Here is an 18,393-nt window from a genome sequence, read left to right on the forward strand (position 1 = left end):
ATCACAGATGTTTTAAGAAGAAAGGTTTTATTTTGTCCCATTGTACCTCACTTAGTTGGTTTATCACACACTGTTGCTCAACAACTTCCTAGCATTAAAATTCTCTTGTTACATTAGATGTAGGGGTCTCACAGGAGGAACTCAGACAAGGCTCTGGTCTTGCTGTTAACACCTGCCCAACCTTATTTGGACAATGAGAGGCCTTGTAGCGGTGAAGTGCATTTTAAAGACCCTGTGAGACAAGACATTACGTAATTCTTCTGCTGGATACAGAAAGGGAATCAATAAACAGGAAATCTGAGAATGTTTTCGGAGGGCATGGCAATAAACAGTGTCCCCTCTACTGCGTGTACCTCTGATAGGATGTAATTCTGCACCGGGATGGGGAGGAGAACAAGCTGGGAGGAGGGAATGAGTGGAGAAACTCGCAGAGTGAATGAAAGAAAAAAAAAACCAGCAAGGGGTAAGACATACAGAATAATGAGGGGAGTGCTCTGGGAATTAATTTTCTTCAAACTAACCTATGGATCTTACTGCTGCCTGGACTCTGCTACAATAAAAAAATGGTAAGAACTGCATGTCTGTTTGAAATAACTACTTTTCAGCTTTCTCTGTAATGGTTGCATGCTGAATATTAAAAAAAATCCTCCCTTTTATTTTACTGATTTTAAAATGCGGTAGCTTCCTCTGTTTTGTCGGCGTTTGCTCCTAGCAGAGGACTTTAAAAGTAGCAGTCCAGACTGTGTAGCTGGCAGTATCTATTTTCAGAAGCTCGTGGCAGCTCTGAAGGGCATTACTGCCCCCATAATGACAGGTTACAGCGCAAGACCCGGCATTTTCAAGCATTAAAACAGCTCCCAGGCCTGGGTGTGTACGCTGTATCTCTGAGGTTTGTGGCAGCAACTGTGTGTTGGTGTGTGTGTGAGTCAGGCAGACAGGGGACACATTACCCTGCCCACTCTCTGGTCCTGTGTCTGCGTCTCAAACAGGGCCGGCGTTGACAGGCATTGGGCTGACAGCAGAGGCGTCAGGGCTCCAGTGTCAGGACGGTACAGAGGGAACGGTTTGTTCTCCGGGTTCCCGGGGTCCTCTGGGACTCACATACTGAACACGATTGTAAGATGCGTGCGGTTTCAGCCGACAGCTTTGTCTGGGGGTGACATCAGACGCCAGCTGAACAGCGTGTTGTCTCATGTGGACTAAAGTTGGAGTGCGGAAGTTGTGGAGGGTTTCTGGCTATTTTTGTAGTTGTTCTAATTGATAAGGGATGACAACTCAGCTGCTTTTGACGCGCCAGTTCTGTGATAATCACAGAAAGTCACAGAGTAGTCTAATGATTTATTTGACATGTCTTGCAAGCAAACAGAATGTTTATTGTTTTAGAATGTGGATTTCTTTTATACGAGATGCTCTATAATGGACTGTAGAAAACAGTGACAGAACTTTTTTCTTAAATATTTAAAGGTGTTCATAGCTCTTAGACTTCTTCCCATTTTGTCACATTACAATCACAAACTTCAATGCCTTTTTTTCTGATTTTCTTAAATTATAAACAATTAAATTGATGCATGTGTATCAAAAGGAATTAGGTTAACTTTCAGGAGTTTCTTGTATTTACTATCACACTCTTCATGTCAATTATCACCATTTTTCTGTCCCTACTAAAGACAACATAATGTTGCCACCAACGTATTTCACTGTGGGGACAGCATGTTTTGGCCAAGCCACAGTATTCTACAGACATGCAATCTTTTTTTATGTAAACAAAAAAGTTAAATTTTAGTAGCATCTGGCCAGAGCACCTTTTTCAGTGCCTCCTCTACCTGTAAACATTTGTCCTGTCAGCAGATTCTGTGAATCTCTGCAGCTCCTCCAGAGTTAACATCTGCTCGGGATTTTTTTTCATAACCCCCAGCCCCCCAAAAAAAGAAACAAAAAAAAACTTTGAATAATATCTGACCCCAGGGTCTAAAACCTGCAGCTCTGGAGCTCCAAGTAGCTCCTAAAATATTTGAATAAAAATTAAAAGGCAGAACTTAATGTTTTTAACTACAGAAATAAAAAATGCAGAGGTTTTTTAAAATGTTTCCTGCAATATTTGCAAAGAATGACACTAAAATTACCAGTAATATGTTTTTATTTCTTTTTTTGTTTTTAATATCCATTGTCTTTTTTTGTTTATTTATTTTAAAGCCTAGAAAATTGAAAAATAAATAAAAAATTTAAATAAAAACTGGTTCTGTAATGGCAAGATATTGGTGTAGCCATGTTGGGGTAGTAGATATTTGTCTAAGAAGTTTTCTTTTTTCAGCTTTATACAGGTTTTATTTGGCTGTTCTGAGAGCAAAATGGGTCTTATGGTTGTAAAGTTTCTAACATTTTCTCTCTACAATTATGCTGCACTTTTTTTTTTTTTTTGCTCATCAAAATAATCCAATTTAAATACACTGAAAGTTGTGGATGTATGGTGACAGATGATGACAAATGAATCACTGATTTACATCTCTTTGCAAAGTTCCTGTATAAATTTTCTAAGACATGTAAAAAGTCAAAAATTACACAGTCAGCTTTCCTTCTTTATAGACTAAACAAACATAAGGCTGTAGGTGGTTGTGTCTAGTCTGTGCTTCTTGGGATGGAGAGATGTTAGTGATAGTGGAAGACAGGGATGAACGCGTTTATAAAAAAAACATGTTGTGTCATCGGGGTTGCATATGTGCGCGGCTGGGATTGTGCCAGGCATGGCTGTTCCTGGTGGACGTGTGTTTTCTTTCTGTCTGAAGAGCAGACAGCTGAATCTAATCTTCTGCATCTGGCTGTGTGTTGCCAGATCTGAGTCACTAACTGAGCGACTAAACACAAGCAGAGAAGAAGTACTGATGTGAACACTGAAGTGTGTTCGAACCTGCAGAAGTCCTTCCCTCCACCACAAATGAAATATACATTGCTTCATCGATTAAAGTATGAATCTTTTTGGACTTAGACCTTCATGGATGAGGGAATGAATGTCGTTTTGTCCATGGTTCTGGGGAAACAATTCTTCAGTGTAGCGGTTTGGTCACATGGGTGTATAACTGGGGCAGAAGGGTTTCTAAGGAAAGCACTGTTCCCATTGTAGTTCGGCAATATTCCCAGCGCTCCCATTCATGGCCTGAAACATTGTGTGTGTGGGTGCGTGTGTGTGTGTGTGTGTGTGTGTGTGTGTGTGTGTGTGCTTTAGGATCTACACGTGTCAGACTCTTCTGACAGTCCGACCAACATGGACCGCATGAGGAGGAATAAAGTGGAGCATGAGCGTCAGACCCATCAGGTCTTACAGGTAAGTTATGTCTTCAGATTTGATCAAACAGCATGTGATGTGTTCAGGGGCTTTTGCTACCCTGATCCTACTAATCTTGGTCATGTATGAGTATTTAGTCCTGAGTTGCTCTGACTTTTACTTCAACAACTACAATATCTACTGTGGTGAAGCTGTCGTGAGGCTGTGGTGGTGTATCGGAACCCAAAGTGTCCCGAGGAAAACACCACCACAACACGACACAAACCAGAACTAGATTGAGCCATTCATCTGAGTCAGAGAGATTCAGACTTTTATTCTGTTTGAGCCGAATTCTGTTGTTACAATCTGAATGTTGCAACTGAAATGCAGACATATTGAACCAATTTTTCCCGCAAATTCTAGCTTCAGCTTCTTGTTCTCATCTGACAGCACCGGGTGAGTGAGGTCCACTGCTGTTTCAGGTGTTGTGCATTCAGACATGGCGGTCACCTGGGGTGTAACATCTGGTTAATCTAGCTAGCTAGTGTTGACTTCCTGTCCTCTCAGTTCAGTGTGATCATTTACCTTTGACCTCTGAAGTCAACATGGTGTTTTTCCATAAGAAGCCATTAAACAAGTGTGCCTAACAATTCAACAGGTGATAAAGATACCTGTCAAATTGTGTATTTTATGTATATAGGTCTGGAAAAAAATTAAGAGACCACTACACTGGACTCCACTGAAAACCTTCTGGTTATTCCAACAAGTATTTATTTCTGAACTCGTCCTGAATAAAAGCACTAGTTTTATTGTTTCTAAATGAATATGAACTATTCACTTGCATTATTTGAGGTTATTTGAGGTCTGAAAGCACTGCATCTTTTTTGTTGTTTGACCATTTCTCATTTTCTGCAAATAAATACTATAGTTTTGCTTTGAATTTTATAGACATGTTGTCAGCCGTTCAGAAAACAATATTCATTTTACTCAAACATATTCCTATAAAGAGTAAAATCAGAGAAAAGGATAATTTATAGAGATCTCTTAAGTTTTTTCAGAGCTATATATCTATATGTATGCATGTATATGTGTATTTAAACTAGCTTTAAATATATAGATATATTACATATGAACCAAAATTTAGAAAGATTTTTTAAAATCTTTGGGGTCCTATAAACTCTTTGTGGGGCTTAAAGGACTCCACAGAGGGTTCTTTAAATTTGATCCTCTGTGGATGAAATGTACCCACAGTGTTATTTTTGTGTCTGTTATTTTGCTTTTCTTATTATATTTTAACAGTCCCGCATTATCAGATTAGAAGAGTACAGATACTGCGTATGAGGCTATTTTAGACATGTTTCCAGTGTTAAAACAATGCCTGAAAAACCATAAGCAAACTCAAAATACTGCATCTTGATTATGTCTTTGCCATTATGAGAACTGTCATAATAATTATGCTGCATTTCCTTCTGATTGCCCTCAAGTTTTCTATTTTCTAACCCAGACTTGAAAAGATTAAATCTGCCACAGTGCATAGAGTGGTGAGCGATGGTTACTGCAGCTGCTGCTCACACACGTGAAGCAGGTATCTGTGGTTACAGTAGCTAAACATCTGTGATAGCTGTGTTTCCTATTCACAGAGTTACTTTCTATGGTATTCCACTTCACTCACCTTTGGACAGTTTTTTTTTCTTTTTTTTTTTTTTTTTTTAACTTAAGTCACTTCTCATGTCTCCATGTTGTTTTCCTACTTACCATCCGCAACAACTTTAAGAAACTCTCTACTCTTAAATGGCTACTTTTAGAAAATAACTGCGGTTAAAATGTGGAACATTAACTCAACCTGTGGTGTAAGAGTTTAACAAGCTTGTGGCAGAATATAACCTATACTGCGTGTACTCACTGTTAAAATAAATACAAAAAATCCTGAATATTTCTAGGTTTAATGCATAGTATTTTAGTATTTTTACATCTAGTACTTCAGGATTATTATGCTTTGTTAGCTTAGTCAGGCACCCCAACTTGATTCACTATAACATATCTTTTATGAGGCATGATGAGAAATCACTCACTTAAAAAAACAACTAAAGTTTAAAGAACTTTAATTAAAGAAATAACACTTCACCTCGTTGCTAGGGTAAGAACAACTTTGTATCCAAAATCCACCTGTTATATTTACAAGTATCCTGACAGAATAGATATTAAATAGTGTCGATTTTCTTATGTTTTTTCTAACAGAATACTCCTTTAGATTTGATTGAAACGGGCAAGTCCTTGAAAGTTCAAGCAGAGCGCCCCCATCTGGTTAGCTTGGGAAGTGGACGCCTGAGCACAGCCATCACTCTACTGCCACTGCTGGAAGGTAAAAATGCTCATGTTGCTGTCTGAGTCACAGTTTTTAAAAAGTAATACACGTTTATAAATATAGTGTAAAGTAAAAATTACACTAAAGTTAAATGTGCTTTTACAGCTAAGTCTGTCACATGAAATATCTTGGACTTTTGGAATACGTGAATGAGTTTTTACATGTTTTTTTATTTGTTGCTCTTCTACAGTACATTTAAAAAGTATTTTACAATGTGGTAGATAATTAGGAAGTGGTAATTAATTTATAGTTTTGTTTTCATAGTTTTTCCCAGTTTAATAAAAATCTGAAAATGTGGTGTAAATATGAAGTCTAATTCTGTACCAACTGTTCAAACTTAGTCAGTTTGAAGGAGGGTATATTTGAACATTGGTAATGCAACACTTGACTTGTTCCAAATTTTTAGTTGGCCAAATTTTTAGTTGGATTTAAGTCTGAACTTTAGCTAGGCCATTTAAACGCATCAATGTGCTTCAAACCATTCAAGTGTAGCTTCAACTGTATTCATTTTCTGTTCACCCCTGTCCCTAGTGGCGTCGGGACGGGTGCTGGTGCCTGTCTCCAGGCTCCGGGCAAGAGGCGGGGTGCCTCAATTGTATGTTTATGGTTATCGTACTGTGGGACGATAAAGACCCCAGAATATGCTTCATCCATGAGTGCTAGTTGACTGATTTCCCATCCTGAACTTCTTGCCAGACTAAATGTGACTTTCCAGAGCTTTCCACCTGTTGATAACATATTTACAAATAGCGTCTGTCACTCCGCCCATGTGGACTTGACCTCTGACACTCTGCTGGCCTTGGCTTTCCTGACTTTGACCTACAAAACCTTACAATATTTCTCAGAAGTATCCGGTTTTATAGCTCTCCAGGAAGTCACTCGATGTTTTCTTTTTTCTGGTTACAGGGAGAACCACGCTGGGCAGCGATGGGACAGATATCCCCCTGCAGGGCCCAGGCATTGCAGCTCGGCACTGCTACATTGAAAACCAAGGAGGGAACATTACCCTGTACCCATGTGGAAACCAGTGCTCTGTGGATGGGCTTCCCGTCACCAAACCCTATCGCCTCACACAAGGTAGGAGAGCGACAGTCATAAAAAGTAGATACATTTTACACCTACAGTGAAAACAACATGCAGCAAAAATGTCCCTCCTTGTCCCCCTTCTTGTCAGAAGCGTTGTAAGCTTCCATAGCCGGTCAGAAGTTTCATTGTAGGCATGACATTATATTAGATTTGTCCTCTAATGATGCCTTTAAGGAAAAACTCAACAACAAAAAAAATTGAATACATTTTAAAAACAAGACTAGAGGGTTAGTCTGAAATTCATTTTCTCTAAACCAAACAGTTTGAAAATACTGCATATAACCTCAAATCTGCAACCCCAAGATAGTGTTTAGCTAAGTCTTAGCTAACACTTAGCTAAACACTATTTAGCTAACACTAAGTAGTATTTAGTGTTAGCTAATATTAATGTTAGCTATAGTCTTAGTAGGTCACATATAAACCAAACTGTTTATTTGGCTGTCTGAAATGTCAAATAAATTCAATTTAAACATTTTAGGGTCAGATGAAAAAGATTGAAATCTTTGGGCCCAGTGATTTAGGATGTTTGGAGTAGTGAAAGAAAATATTTCAAACCATAAAACACTTCAACACACTCCTGCAACAGGCTGAATGTTCTGTTCTTCGTGTGGGAAATATTTCAGTGTTTTTTGGTGTCGAACATAAAGTGGCGTTGTTGTCCGTTGCTATGCCAACGAGTCTGCGTGTAGCTTAGCTGATACAGAGAGCGAGAAAGAAGTGGTTTTGAGTTGTACTTCAACGGGTTTTCCCTTCCCTTTGCTGTGGAGCATAGTACTAAATTAATAATACCTACATTTCCAAATTTCATTGAGTTAACGGAATTGTTCTACCGCGGCTGTGGATGACATGTAAAGGAATAGCCTTGTTGCCCTCCACCGTTGTCCGCATGTGCGAAATTTCCATATGTAATCAATAACATGCAGGGAGTCTATTTGTAAATCTGATTATGATTCAGCCTCACCAGCTTTGAACCTCACCGCACGTCACTGGTACCAACTATCAAGTACAGTGGTTGTGGCATCAAGAAAAGTGCTTTTCTGACACTACACAAAGGGAACAAAATTAATTAAAAAAATGACTTTTTTCCTTAAATTAATCAACTCAGCAGCTAGATGTTGACACGTTTAGTTGTTTAAACACATGAACCCATTTCAGAAACAGGCTATATTAGATAATATTAAACCTAGTGATTTAAAATTAGCCAAATGAATGAACAGTGCCTAAAAGTTGTGCATGTGGAATGAAACCAGTTTAAATGAACTATACTATTTGTAATGGGAGATGTTGACAATTCAGCCAGAAGTTTGTTGAAGGCTACCAGAGGTGCAGAATGTTACTCGACATTAATCCAAATATAGGTTGAGGTGTATGAGCCTATATGAATACTTTGTAACTGTGTGGTTAATATTGACCATATGTTAAAATATACGGCCCTAGTTATTGTTTTCTTGTATAATCATAAGAGAGGGTGCATCCAATGATGCATTTCAAGTGTGAATGTAAACGTCTGACTGGAACTGTACCATAAAAGAACCACAAACAGTCCCTCTCCCTCCGCCCTCTCTCCATTAAGCCCGGTCCAGAACAGAACAGAATGTCATTCGAAGCCGGCATGTGTGTGTGGAGGCAGCAGCTGCTCAACAAGAATATTTCAAACTTGTTACTCCAATTTAAAGGACAATAGTCACATTTCAAATAAGAAATTGAGATTGGAAGGCATTTCAACCTGGAAACAACGCAGCAGCTTTCGGGACTCTAAAAGATAAATGTTAAACTTTCCCTGGAACAAATACAACTGGAACCGAAGCTTCTGAATGTGACTTTCAGGATACTGAGGGTAAAAATGCAATGAAGTCGTAAGGAGGTAATTTGACCAACTGTTCTTGTTGAATTGATCAGTTTATTTAGATAAATATATCATTAATTACTGAAAGCTAAGCTAACTGTTCTGTATATTTGTAGACTGTCTGGTTTACACTCTAAGCAAACTAAAGCAGATCATCTCAACTTTAAGATAATATCTGCATACAAATCATCAAAAATATATTGTAGAATACAAGCTAAAATATAAAAAAGTATAACATATTAGATATTCAATTTAGATTGGTTAAATTAATAACATTTTACAAAAATAAACCATTTAGAATTAAGCAAATGTTTTTGTAAGTTTCTTTTGTTGTGAAAGCCATGACCAGACATCTTTACTTATAAACTCGTAAAATTCAGATATTACATCTTTGTACGTATGCCTGTGTTTCCTGACAGGGTGCATGCTGTGTTTTGGTCAGTCTGCCTTCTTCCGCTTCAACCATCCCGAAGAGGCTCAGAGGATGAAGAGTATGCTGCCTGCAGGGAGCCTCAAAGTGAACACAGTCAAACCGCTCCCCTCTGGTAAAAAAACAAACAAACAAAAACCAAAAATTCCCCATAAAATTCAGATCCAGCATCATTCTGAGCTGTTCCTGCAATCCAGAAAAAAACATCCTTTAACAACTGTTTATACAAAAGTTTTTGCCTCGCAGCTATTCTGGGTAGAGTAAATCTTATTTTCTCTGTCCAGAATGGAAAAAAAATATCTTCTTAGTAGCAGAAGTAGTATTTTTATTCTGACTGTGACTTTAAATATTATTAAATTTGATCGGGTAAAGAAAAATCTAATTATCTTTGGCCTACATTGTGATCTATTTAGTCTACATGTTCTCTCAGTGTGGTGACCTCATTGAAATCTTTGTGTCCTGCCATTTGTACGCTTTCTCTGTGAATTGCAAGATCCTTCTGGCCCACTGCCCGCCTGTGATATTTAGAACCCATTCTCCTGTGACCTTATTAGTTTGGCTGTCGGCGCCTGAACAGTAGTGGCCACCACACCCTGTCCGAAAAGCAAAGTCCAGTCTTTCCTGGCAAAGACCTGAATTTGTCAGCTTTAAATGAGTTGAAAGGCTCAGTTTTTAAATTTAGCTGCTTTATTTCCCTGCAGGGTTACAACACCTCTAAGGAGCAACCAAAGCAACTGGGTTTGACCCAGGTTGTACAGGAGATTCTCCTACTGCAGAGGACTTTTAAAGACTCATTTTAAGCGTTTTGTAGCCAGGAACAAAGCCTAGTATTTAAAATATTCCATATATTCCATATATTTGGTGCGGTCACTCCAGAAGCTGATGGTTGATGGATGAAAAATTCTGTTTCATCCAGAATTCAATCCTCTAGATGTTAATTTGAGCAGATGTGAAGCATTTGGAGTAGTCCTCTTTTTATGTCCATCTAGTTTATGCACTGCACTTCTATCTCTGAAAGAAAAACAGCTTCAAAGCTTTATGCTGCCACCACCAAGCTTGGCCGTTGTCTCAATCTTCTTAAGATTGAAAGACTCATCTTATTTCCTTCTAAGAAACTTGTGGCCAAATATTTTTTTGTCCAAAAAACCTTTCTTCAAAGCTGCAATTTTAAATGTGTTGAATTTTAAGAAAAAAAAAAGTCTTTCTTGGTCAGTACCCTGTAATTGGCTTTACTTATATGTTGTGGATGATGACACTTGTGTGCCAACCTTTTCCATTTTATGATAAGATTGAACATCCGTGGTTCCTGGTTGATGAAATTGTACAATATTTGTGGAGTATGATGTAAAGCCAAATCCATGCCAGCATCCTACCTGTAAAAATGAACTCTATAAATTTTATTTTATCCCCAGTAGTGGTTAAAAGTACAGACAGAGTTATACCAAAATATTCTTCTCAATATGTTTGTGTTCTCATTTTAGTTTTTTGAAAACCACTGAAGTTGTTGTGTAATTTGATCTCGAAAATAAATTTCTCCAAATACTGTCTAAATTGCCCTGCCATTCATGCCCCTAATAAGAGTCTCTTAACCTTTCACCAATTAGTGTAGATCAGAAAAATGGCCTCCTCTCTTATACAGATGACCTAGGGTGTGTTGTGGGTAAATAGGACAGAGGACAGTTGCCCCACATTGTGGGTTTATTTGTGTGTGTTTTTGCAACTGTCCTCTAGCTCTTTATAACAGGAATGCTCACGGACAAATGTTTCTGTCTCCCCCGGTGCAGACTCCCGCAACATCTCAAATGGAAACCACAAGTCTTTTTCAGACAACAATGATGCTAAACTCAACGGCATGGCAGAAACTCTTCAGGACTCCCTGAAACTGAAACCATCCTCATCCTCTGGGTTTGGTAAACAACCTTCTCAACAAACTATTTTGGACATGCCTAATGGAAAAGCTGCCACTCCGCCTGGCAGTTCCAATCAAGAAAACAGCAGCAGCATCTCTTTCACTCAAAATGTCACCAATAAACCCCTGGCGGTACCGGTTCCTTATCCACGGACCTCACGCTCGGTGGCTTGGAATGGTGCTGGTGGGACTCAGAGAACTCAGGAGAGTCCAAAGCCACTTAGAAATGCTGGCAAAGAGACAATGTCAAGCCCCAAGCTCCATGTTAAGGGATTAGAAAACTCAAACATTAGTCAAAAACCCTCCTCTATAAAAATTCCCCGCACTGCTCCATCCAGTCCTCAACTGAGAAGTTCCTCCCTTCAGAAGAGATCCCCCAGCCCAATGCGAGAGCTGGGTCAGCCTCTCTCTGATATTGATGTCCCTCGTAGGATGACCAGCTCCTCCAACCTAAGGGAACTTCCCCGGGTTAGTCCCTTTGTGTCCTACAGGGGAACTGCAGGATCCCAAGGAGTTCCTCAGAGTCCGCAAAGCCAGCGCAAACTCTTTACAACACCTAAAGCAGAAGCCATAAGGGCTCTATATCCACAGACTCCATCGTCTCTCTTTGGGATGGAGAAGCAGTCAGAGGGCAGACCCTCACAGCCTGCACCAGCAATTGGCATTAACTCAGGCCTGGGTTCAGTGTTTGGGTTGTCTCCTCTGGCAAGTCCGAGCAACGAGCGAAAGACTGCCTCCAGCAAAGAAGGGAACCCTACAAAACCATATACCAGGGAGCGCAAAAACAGTATCTCTGAGATCAGCGATAATGAGGATGAGTTGCTGGAGTACCATCGTTGGCAGAGAGAAGAGAGGCTGAAGGAGCAGGAAATGGAGAAAATGGTGAGTACTGAATGTGATAAGCTGAGACTGAATTTAAATTCTGGTCTACTCTTGAACTGCATCTAAAAATATCGCTTTTGAAATCTGTGGAGCTGTGTGGTTGATCTTTAGCTTGAAAACCATAGTGTATGAGAATTAAAACCCAAAACAAAATGTTAAAGAGATGAAAGTTCCCAAGGAAAGAGTTGTCGCACACTGTATAAGCAGCTATCTTGTCTTTTTGGTTGGAGTTTATTCTTTCTTTTCTTTCCATAAGTTGGTGCTAGAATCAAATTTCTGACAGAGAAAGGCTTGGAATGATATAAATATTGCTTTTGATAAAAACCTGTTGAGTATTTCATTTAGCTCATTGGTGGGTTCATGGCACTACAGGACAAATTTACAAATGAACAAGACTGTAAATGAGATAAACAGTTCAGAGAAGAGATTTAGTGACTCCTGGCATGGCAAACTGCTTTCATATCTTCTCCAAATTCTCTGGCACCCAGCCAGTAATTAATCTCTCCTCCGAACGTTGCTGGCATCGGCGGCCCGTGTGGCTTTGGTGACAGCGGATCTGGGGGGCATTCTTACAGACGTCTCAGGGTCCGGTGCAGAGGGTGTGGCTGGTTGTTGCCCAACACTATATTTACCGGAAAGATGAGCGGCATCTACTTTCAAAGCTGCCTCCCCTTCACGCGGGACTCTTTCTTCTTCATTCCCACACTAGATCATAGACTCGGTGTGTGTTATTTATCTTCAGTCGAGCACTCGCAGTCTTTTCTCATCACCCTTCAACCGGCAGTTTGGCTCCCACCCGGTCCTGCCCACTGGCAGCTGACATGATCACAGAGGTGGGTGGTCGCTGCCGGGACTTATGTGTCCAGAGACTGTTTCAGGGACCAAATGGTCTCTGGCAACCAAAAAGAGACAACGCTGTGGATTAAATAATTTGTGGACAAATATTGATTCAGGCAGAGCCCGAAATAGACTAAACTTGATATCTTTCACAGTTTTATGAACTTTTCAGACAGAATAAGGCACCACTTCCATGCTTTCGTATTATGTTTCAGATATGAAAATGAATTGGACCGGTTTGTCTTCAGTAGTGACCTGGTTTGGCTTTTGATGTAATTTGGGACTCTGTAAATTAAACTGAACTGTGTCTAGTAAAGATATGCAATTGTAAATGCCTGCACAACAAGCTAAGCCGACTATTTCCAGCATAAAAACCAGGATCCATCCTGTAATGAATCACTTTCTGCATGTCAACATGGTATCCCGGCTGCACAGCTGCAGACATAAAGGCTTCGAATTAAGTAGTTAAGGAAGCACATGGCATCATTAATGACTTATAATATGAAAATCACTACAGATTTGTCAGCACACAGGTGTTCTCACTCAGGAACACTTTTTGCCCGACTGCAATCAGCACAATAAACAAACTAAAACATGTTGCCTTGTGTTTTTCATGTTTTTTGCACTTACAAAAACTGAAATGACACAAATTATATGAAGCTGAATTCAAAGACTTAGCTTAGCAAGGAGACAAAGCAAGACCAAAAATCATGAATTAGAAGTTGTAATATAAACTGTGATAATGTGATGTTGGACATGTTTTGGCTTCTTTTTGTTGCTAACGTAATTGTTTTCAAATGGAAGTGAGAATGCTTCAGTTATAAAAAAGGATGCCCATTGTTAATTCTCTGTGTTTAATATAACATAGATATCTCAAATTCAAAAAAATAAGAAAATACTTGGAATTTGAAGAGAATGTGCTTTATTTTACTATGCCTGTTCATGTAACAACAAAGCATTTGTCAAAGGCCAAACAATAAATTTGAGTATTTTTAAGCGTTTTTAACACCCAAAGCGCACAGACTCTTGACGTCCAGAAAGAGACAAAGAAAGGATTTCCTTTCAGCAAGATAAATTCCCAATATCCGACCTTCTGACTGGTTTACCGTTTTTCATCCAACTTGGCTCTTGTGGTTGACTCTGCACTCTAAAAATCAATATCAAGCAATTATCTCATCGTAAGAGTGAAACAGAATAACCAGAAGAAGAGAAGAAGTGGCTTTTTAAATTCAGCTTTATTTTCTCAGAAACTTTTTGAATTAAAACTTCAAAACACAACGTAGAAGGTGTGATGATTCAATGTATTAAAGTTTATGTGTGTTGCCTTGTTCTCTCCTAGAACTTTTAAAACATTTTTAAATAACTTTTATCAAATCTTCTTGTTTTAAAGCTAATGCACTTAACAGTGTTTGTGTGTGTTTTGTTACTGTTGGACTAATTTATAGGGCAAATTAACATGAGCTATAAAAATAGGCAGACTTGTATACCAGACCTCTAATTAATGTCAGGTTGGAGTGATGACTACATCTCTCACCATGTTTTAGTAAATTAAGTAGGAGTCCCATTGTTTAGCACAATGAGAGACAAGCAGTAGAGAATAGCAAAAGAAAAAATAAGAATGTTAATTTAAAGACTGTTGTTTTTTCTTTGTTACAATTTTCTGCAAAACTCCACCAGTAAGGTTTTACTTGGAGGCCCCTCCTGAGAGAGGACCTACTATCAGGTTACACACGTCCCCCCCGTGCCTGTGGTGAAGTGACAGCTGCCTAAATGGGACAATGTCACCCAAGGAGAAACGCGTTTAATCCTCTGTGTGATCTGGAATATCGCTCAGCGTTGCTCTCGACTCCCATCTCTCCTACAGGAGCGACAGAGACTGGAGACCATTCTGAATCTGTGTGCGGAGTTCAATCAGGAAGACGGCGCCGCGGAGCTGGTGAGGAGCGGGCTGCGTGGGGGTGCCGGAGGAGTGGACCCAGACTCTGGAGGGGGGACGTCTCTAATGGGAGCACACCGAGCCCAGAGAGCGGGGGAGAATGATGAGGAAATCCAGAGGGAGGAGTCCAGTAGCACAGAGAGCACACATCAAGAGGTGAAACACATCCACACGTTGTGTTCAGGATATTGTGAATATCTGGATATTAGATTTTTTTTTTTTTCCTCTTTTTTTTTTAAACATAAAAATCTACACTCAGTGTGAGGAGCTGTTTGCTGGACAGGAGCAGGTCTACCTGGAGGAGGAGAGGAGAAGGGTCTTGGTTCGGGTTGATGAATTGAAGTACAGAGTTGGTGAACTGGAAGAGCAGCTACAAGAGACCAAACAGGAGGTCAGCACACACACACTTACTAACCTTCATGTAAATGCACAACTTAGGTCAGAAGTGCTCCTTGTTGCCACAACGACCACATTTATTGGGAGCTTTTAATAATCAGTCTCAACAGTTTTTTTCCCCCTATGTGGAGTAAAAAATTGGGAGCTCAAGATTAAATGCTCTGTGGATTCTCTGTAATCCAAGCAAATGAAATTTGTTCTCTGCCATTTCTGTTAGGAAGAGTTGTTAGCTTGCTAGGTGATATTTCACCAAATATTAGTGAAGGTGCATGTATAATTTTGAGGATAAGAGCACAATTGTGCACCTAATTTAACCTCTATTTAGTTATGTTGTATGTTTAGTCTTCAATGAGACTCTGCTGCTGTGTTTGTCTGTAGGTGGAGATGGAGCAGGCCCTGCTGCAGGCCGAGCGGCGGGCGGAGCAGGAGCAGGTGGAGGCTGAAAATGAAATCATCGCTCAGCTGCAGCTCAAACTCAGCCAGCTGGACAGGGCCACTCAGAAAGAGAAGGACAAGGTGAGAGTGCGATCCACTAAGCACGTCAGGTTACCAACAAACACTGGTTGAATGCATGTAAATGACATGTGATTTCTTTCGCTGGGTCGAACACATGAAACATTTCTTTATGGACAAATTTTGAGCTCTCAGCAGACATAAACTGCTCAGCAGTGCCTTGCAAAAGCATTCATCATCTTTAAACACTAACATATTCTGTGTTTAAACACTAACATGTTTAAACACTAGCATAGTACAAACTTTAGTGTATTTTATTGGGAATTTGTGTGGTAAATGAACTCGAAGTATTGATCTCCCTGGATTTTAATTAATAAATAGAGCCAACTGGTGTAATCTAATCTCAGTATGAATCCAGATACGTTGTGAAGGCATCAGAGGTTTTTTGGAGAACATTATGGAAGAAATATGATGGAAAAAAAAACCCAACTGCAAAATCTAACATTTAGTGTTTGTGTGGGTAAACTGTATACATCATACAGAGGTTCACCTTCCAGCAAAACATTAACCTTAAACATAAACACTAAATCTCAGAGAGACAATTAGATGCAACCATTTTTGTGTGTTGCAAAGGAAAATCAAAATCCAGGGAAAATCTGATGCATGACTCAAAAATGTTTGATCACAGATCCTCTCCATCGAATGCAGAGCATATTTCTCAGATATTTACCTCATGTTAAGTCTCAATAAAACATTTCAAAGCTTGCGGTTGTGCCATGACACAAATTTAGGAAGTTCACAAGTTAAAATTAATTTTGCAAAGCACCGTTATTGTCCACTGACTGCTCAGTAAACCGCGAAGCACAGCAAACAAACGGCAGCGACAGAAATTCTGCCGCTCATCTCAAAGTGCTGTGCTGATTTACAGAAGCTGCTTCACCCGTCTCCCAGTTTAACAGAGCTTCATGTTTACAACCTCTAACTACTGTACCAGTCTAACTCCTGCCTCCTTTAATTAAAAAAGACAAACAAACTGCCTTATACTAATCTATGCAGATGCGTGACTGCATGGATTTTTAGTTGCCCCTCATTTTTTTTTTCTCCCTGGTATGTGGGCACGGTTGTGTGTGAATGTGTGTATGGGTGTGTCTGTCTTTGTGTGTTTTTAGGGCAGAGCTAATGTGTCGGCTGAACGGAAGGCCCTGGAAAAGCAGAGGAATGAGTACAATGAGCTGAAGAGGCAGTTTGATATGTGCCCCTTGTCTCTAAGGGAACAGTTACAGGAGCAGCTCAGCAGGGTCAGTGTTCTCATGGCTGGGAACAGTGAGTTATGCTCAACGCTACAGCGCCGTTTTACCTGCACAGAAATAATCACAGATGTTACACTGTATCGCCCTCAGAGCACTCAGAAGTACTTGGAAAAAAGGGCAATTTAATTTTAGATTTTCTGCCCTTCTGCTTTGCTACATGAACATGTCGGGTTTGTCAAAGGTCTTTTTTTTTTAATTATTATTATTTAAAACAGCCACCAATGTGTTTGCAGCTGAAGCTTTGGTCTCCTATTTACTGCAGTTTCCCATTTTATGGTTGTTCAGTGGCATCTGTAGTAATTTTTAACAAGCACTAATGTTATTAACAGCTTTGCTTTAAAAGCAAAAAAGTGTGCATGCATTTACTGACAATAACTTGAGTCAACAACCTTTTTAAAACAACTCGCCACATATATTGGTTCCAAGTCTGCAAACATATGGAATCACTTCTTTTAGAACATATTTATTAAGCTCTCTTTTATTTATTGCTGGCGTATTAAATAAAAAAAAGCTATTTTCTTTAACAGTTGAACAGTCTGACACTATGAACTATAATTGAAACATTTTATTGGTGTAATTATCGGCTTCATTCAAGTAAAATTAAATAGTAAGAATTTGTGGGATTGTGGTGAGCACTTTCTCATCACGGCAACAACGTTATAGTCTCATTTCTTTATACAGAGTTTGATTCAGTCATGTAAAAAAAAATAACAATTTGATAGTCCAGTTAGTATTGAATTCTTTACCTGGAAATGTTTTAAGCAGCATGCTTCATTTCGACTGTTATGTGTGTGTGGACAGAAAGCCGAGGCTCTGGAGAGTGGGACCAAGCAGTTTGAGGAGCTGGAGTTTTGCCAGCTGGAGGAGGAGAGCCGCCTAGAGGAGAGGAAGGAAGCCCGCTGCTCGCAGCTAATCCAGGAGCGAGCCGAGTATCACAGCAGTGTCGCCAACAGGAAGGTGGGGCACAGGCAGCATGTAGCAGGGAAGAAACAAATAGAAGTTCACACACACTCATCAAAATGTGTTATAATTTTGTTTGTCTCTTTGTGATGCAGTTGAACGGTTATCATTTTCAGCAACATACAACTTTGGTTAATTTTCATTGCAGGATCTGGATGCTTAAGTTTGAATGTCAGCTGGAAGAAAGACTGAGCTTTTTAGGCAAAGCTATAAAGTGTGTTTGAAGGAATAAAGGTGAAGCTTTAAAACCTAAGAAAGCTGAACTAACTGCCAAGCATGGCAGAGGTGGCATCATGCTGAGTGGCTTGGTTATTGTATCAAGTGAAGGGAATTTAAACTCAAACTGTAACCTCAAATCAACAGCAGGGTTGCTGGAAGACGTCACGGTTTTGGAGCATTTAGAAAAGTAGAAAAAGCGAAGCTTCAGGAACAAATCTAACATTAAACATGTTAATGGAATATGCTCAAATATTCAGTCTGAGACAAGTAACTAGCCAAGTTAAACAAGCTCTTCAGTTTCTTATAAGAAATATCAAAAATCAAGTAAAAAATGAGGCCTAAAACTTGTTGATGGCAGCTTGCTAAGAGACAAAATACTAGTGTGTTGTTTAAATATTTGAGTCGGTATGTCTAATTTAAATGCTGGGTCTTCAAACTTCTTGTTTTTTTAAAAGCACTGAAGTTGTATGTTGTGTAATCAGCCCTTTTTATATGTAAAGAATAA

The 18,393-nt window shown here is 39.4% G+C and overlaps 1 protein-coding gene across 9 annotated transcripts in view; it reads left to right on the plus strand.

Moving 5' to 3' along the window:
• The window catches only part of phldb1a (pleckstrin homology-like domain, family B, member 1a), a 37,358-nt gene that overhangs the window by 5,543 nt on the left and 13,422 nt on the right, over positions 1-18,393 (plus strand). For 4 of the 9 annotated variants that reach the window (XM_044140652.1, XM_044140655.1, XM_044140657.1 and 1 more), the window contains exons 1-11: positions 451-566; positions 3,221-3,319; positions 5,498-5,621; positions 6,531-6,701; positions 8,976-9,101; positions 10,771-11,777; positions 14,479-14,706; positions 14,810-14,941; positions 15,325-15,462; positions 16,569-16,697; positions 17,511-17,666. In XM_044140652.1, the coding sequence (XP_043996587.1) occupies positions 564-566; positions 3,221-3,319; positions 5,498-5,621; positions 6,531-6,701; positions 8,976-9,101; positions 10,771-11,777; positions 14,479-14,706; positions 14,810-14,941; positions 15,325-15,462; positions 16,569-16,697; positions 17,511-17,666 (2,313 nt within the window). In that variant the 5' untranslated portion in view covers positions 451-563. Of the gene's footprint in view, positions 1-450; positions 567-3,220; positions 3,320-5,497; positions 5,622-6,530; positions 6,702-8,450; positions 8,575-8,975; positions 9,102-10,770; positions 11,778-14,478; positions 14,707-14,809; positions 14,942-15,324; positions 15,463-16,568; positions 16,698-17,510; positions 17,667-18,393 lie in introns of those variants that run through there. The other 5 variants (XM_044140656.1, XM_044140660.1, XM_044140653.1 and 2 more) reach the window with 4 other exon arrangements.

This window comes from Gambusia affinis, linkage group LG15, assembly GCF_019740435.1.
Source record: "Gambusia affinis linkage group LG15, SWU_Gaff_1.0, whole genome shotgun sequence".
Taxonomy (NCBI): domain Eukaryota; kingdom Metazoa; phylum Chordata; class Actinopteri; order Cyprinodontiformes; family Poeciliidae; genus Gambusia; species Gambusia affinis.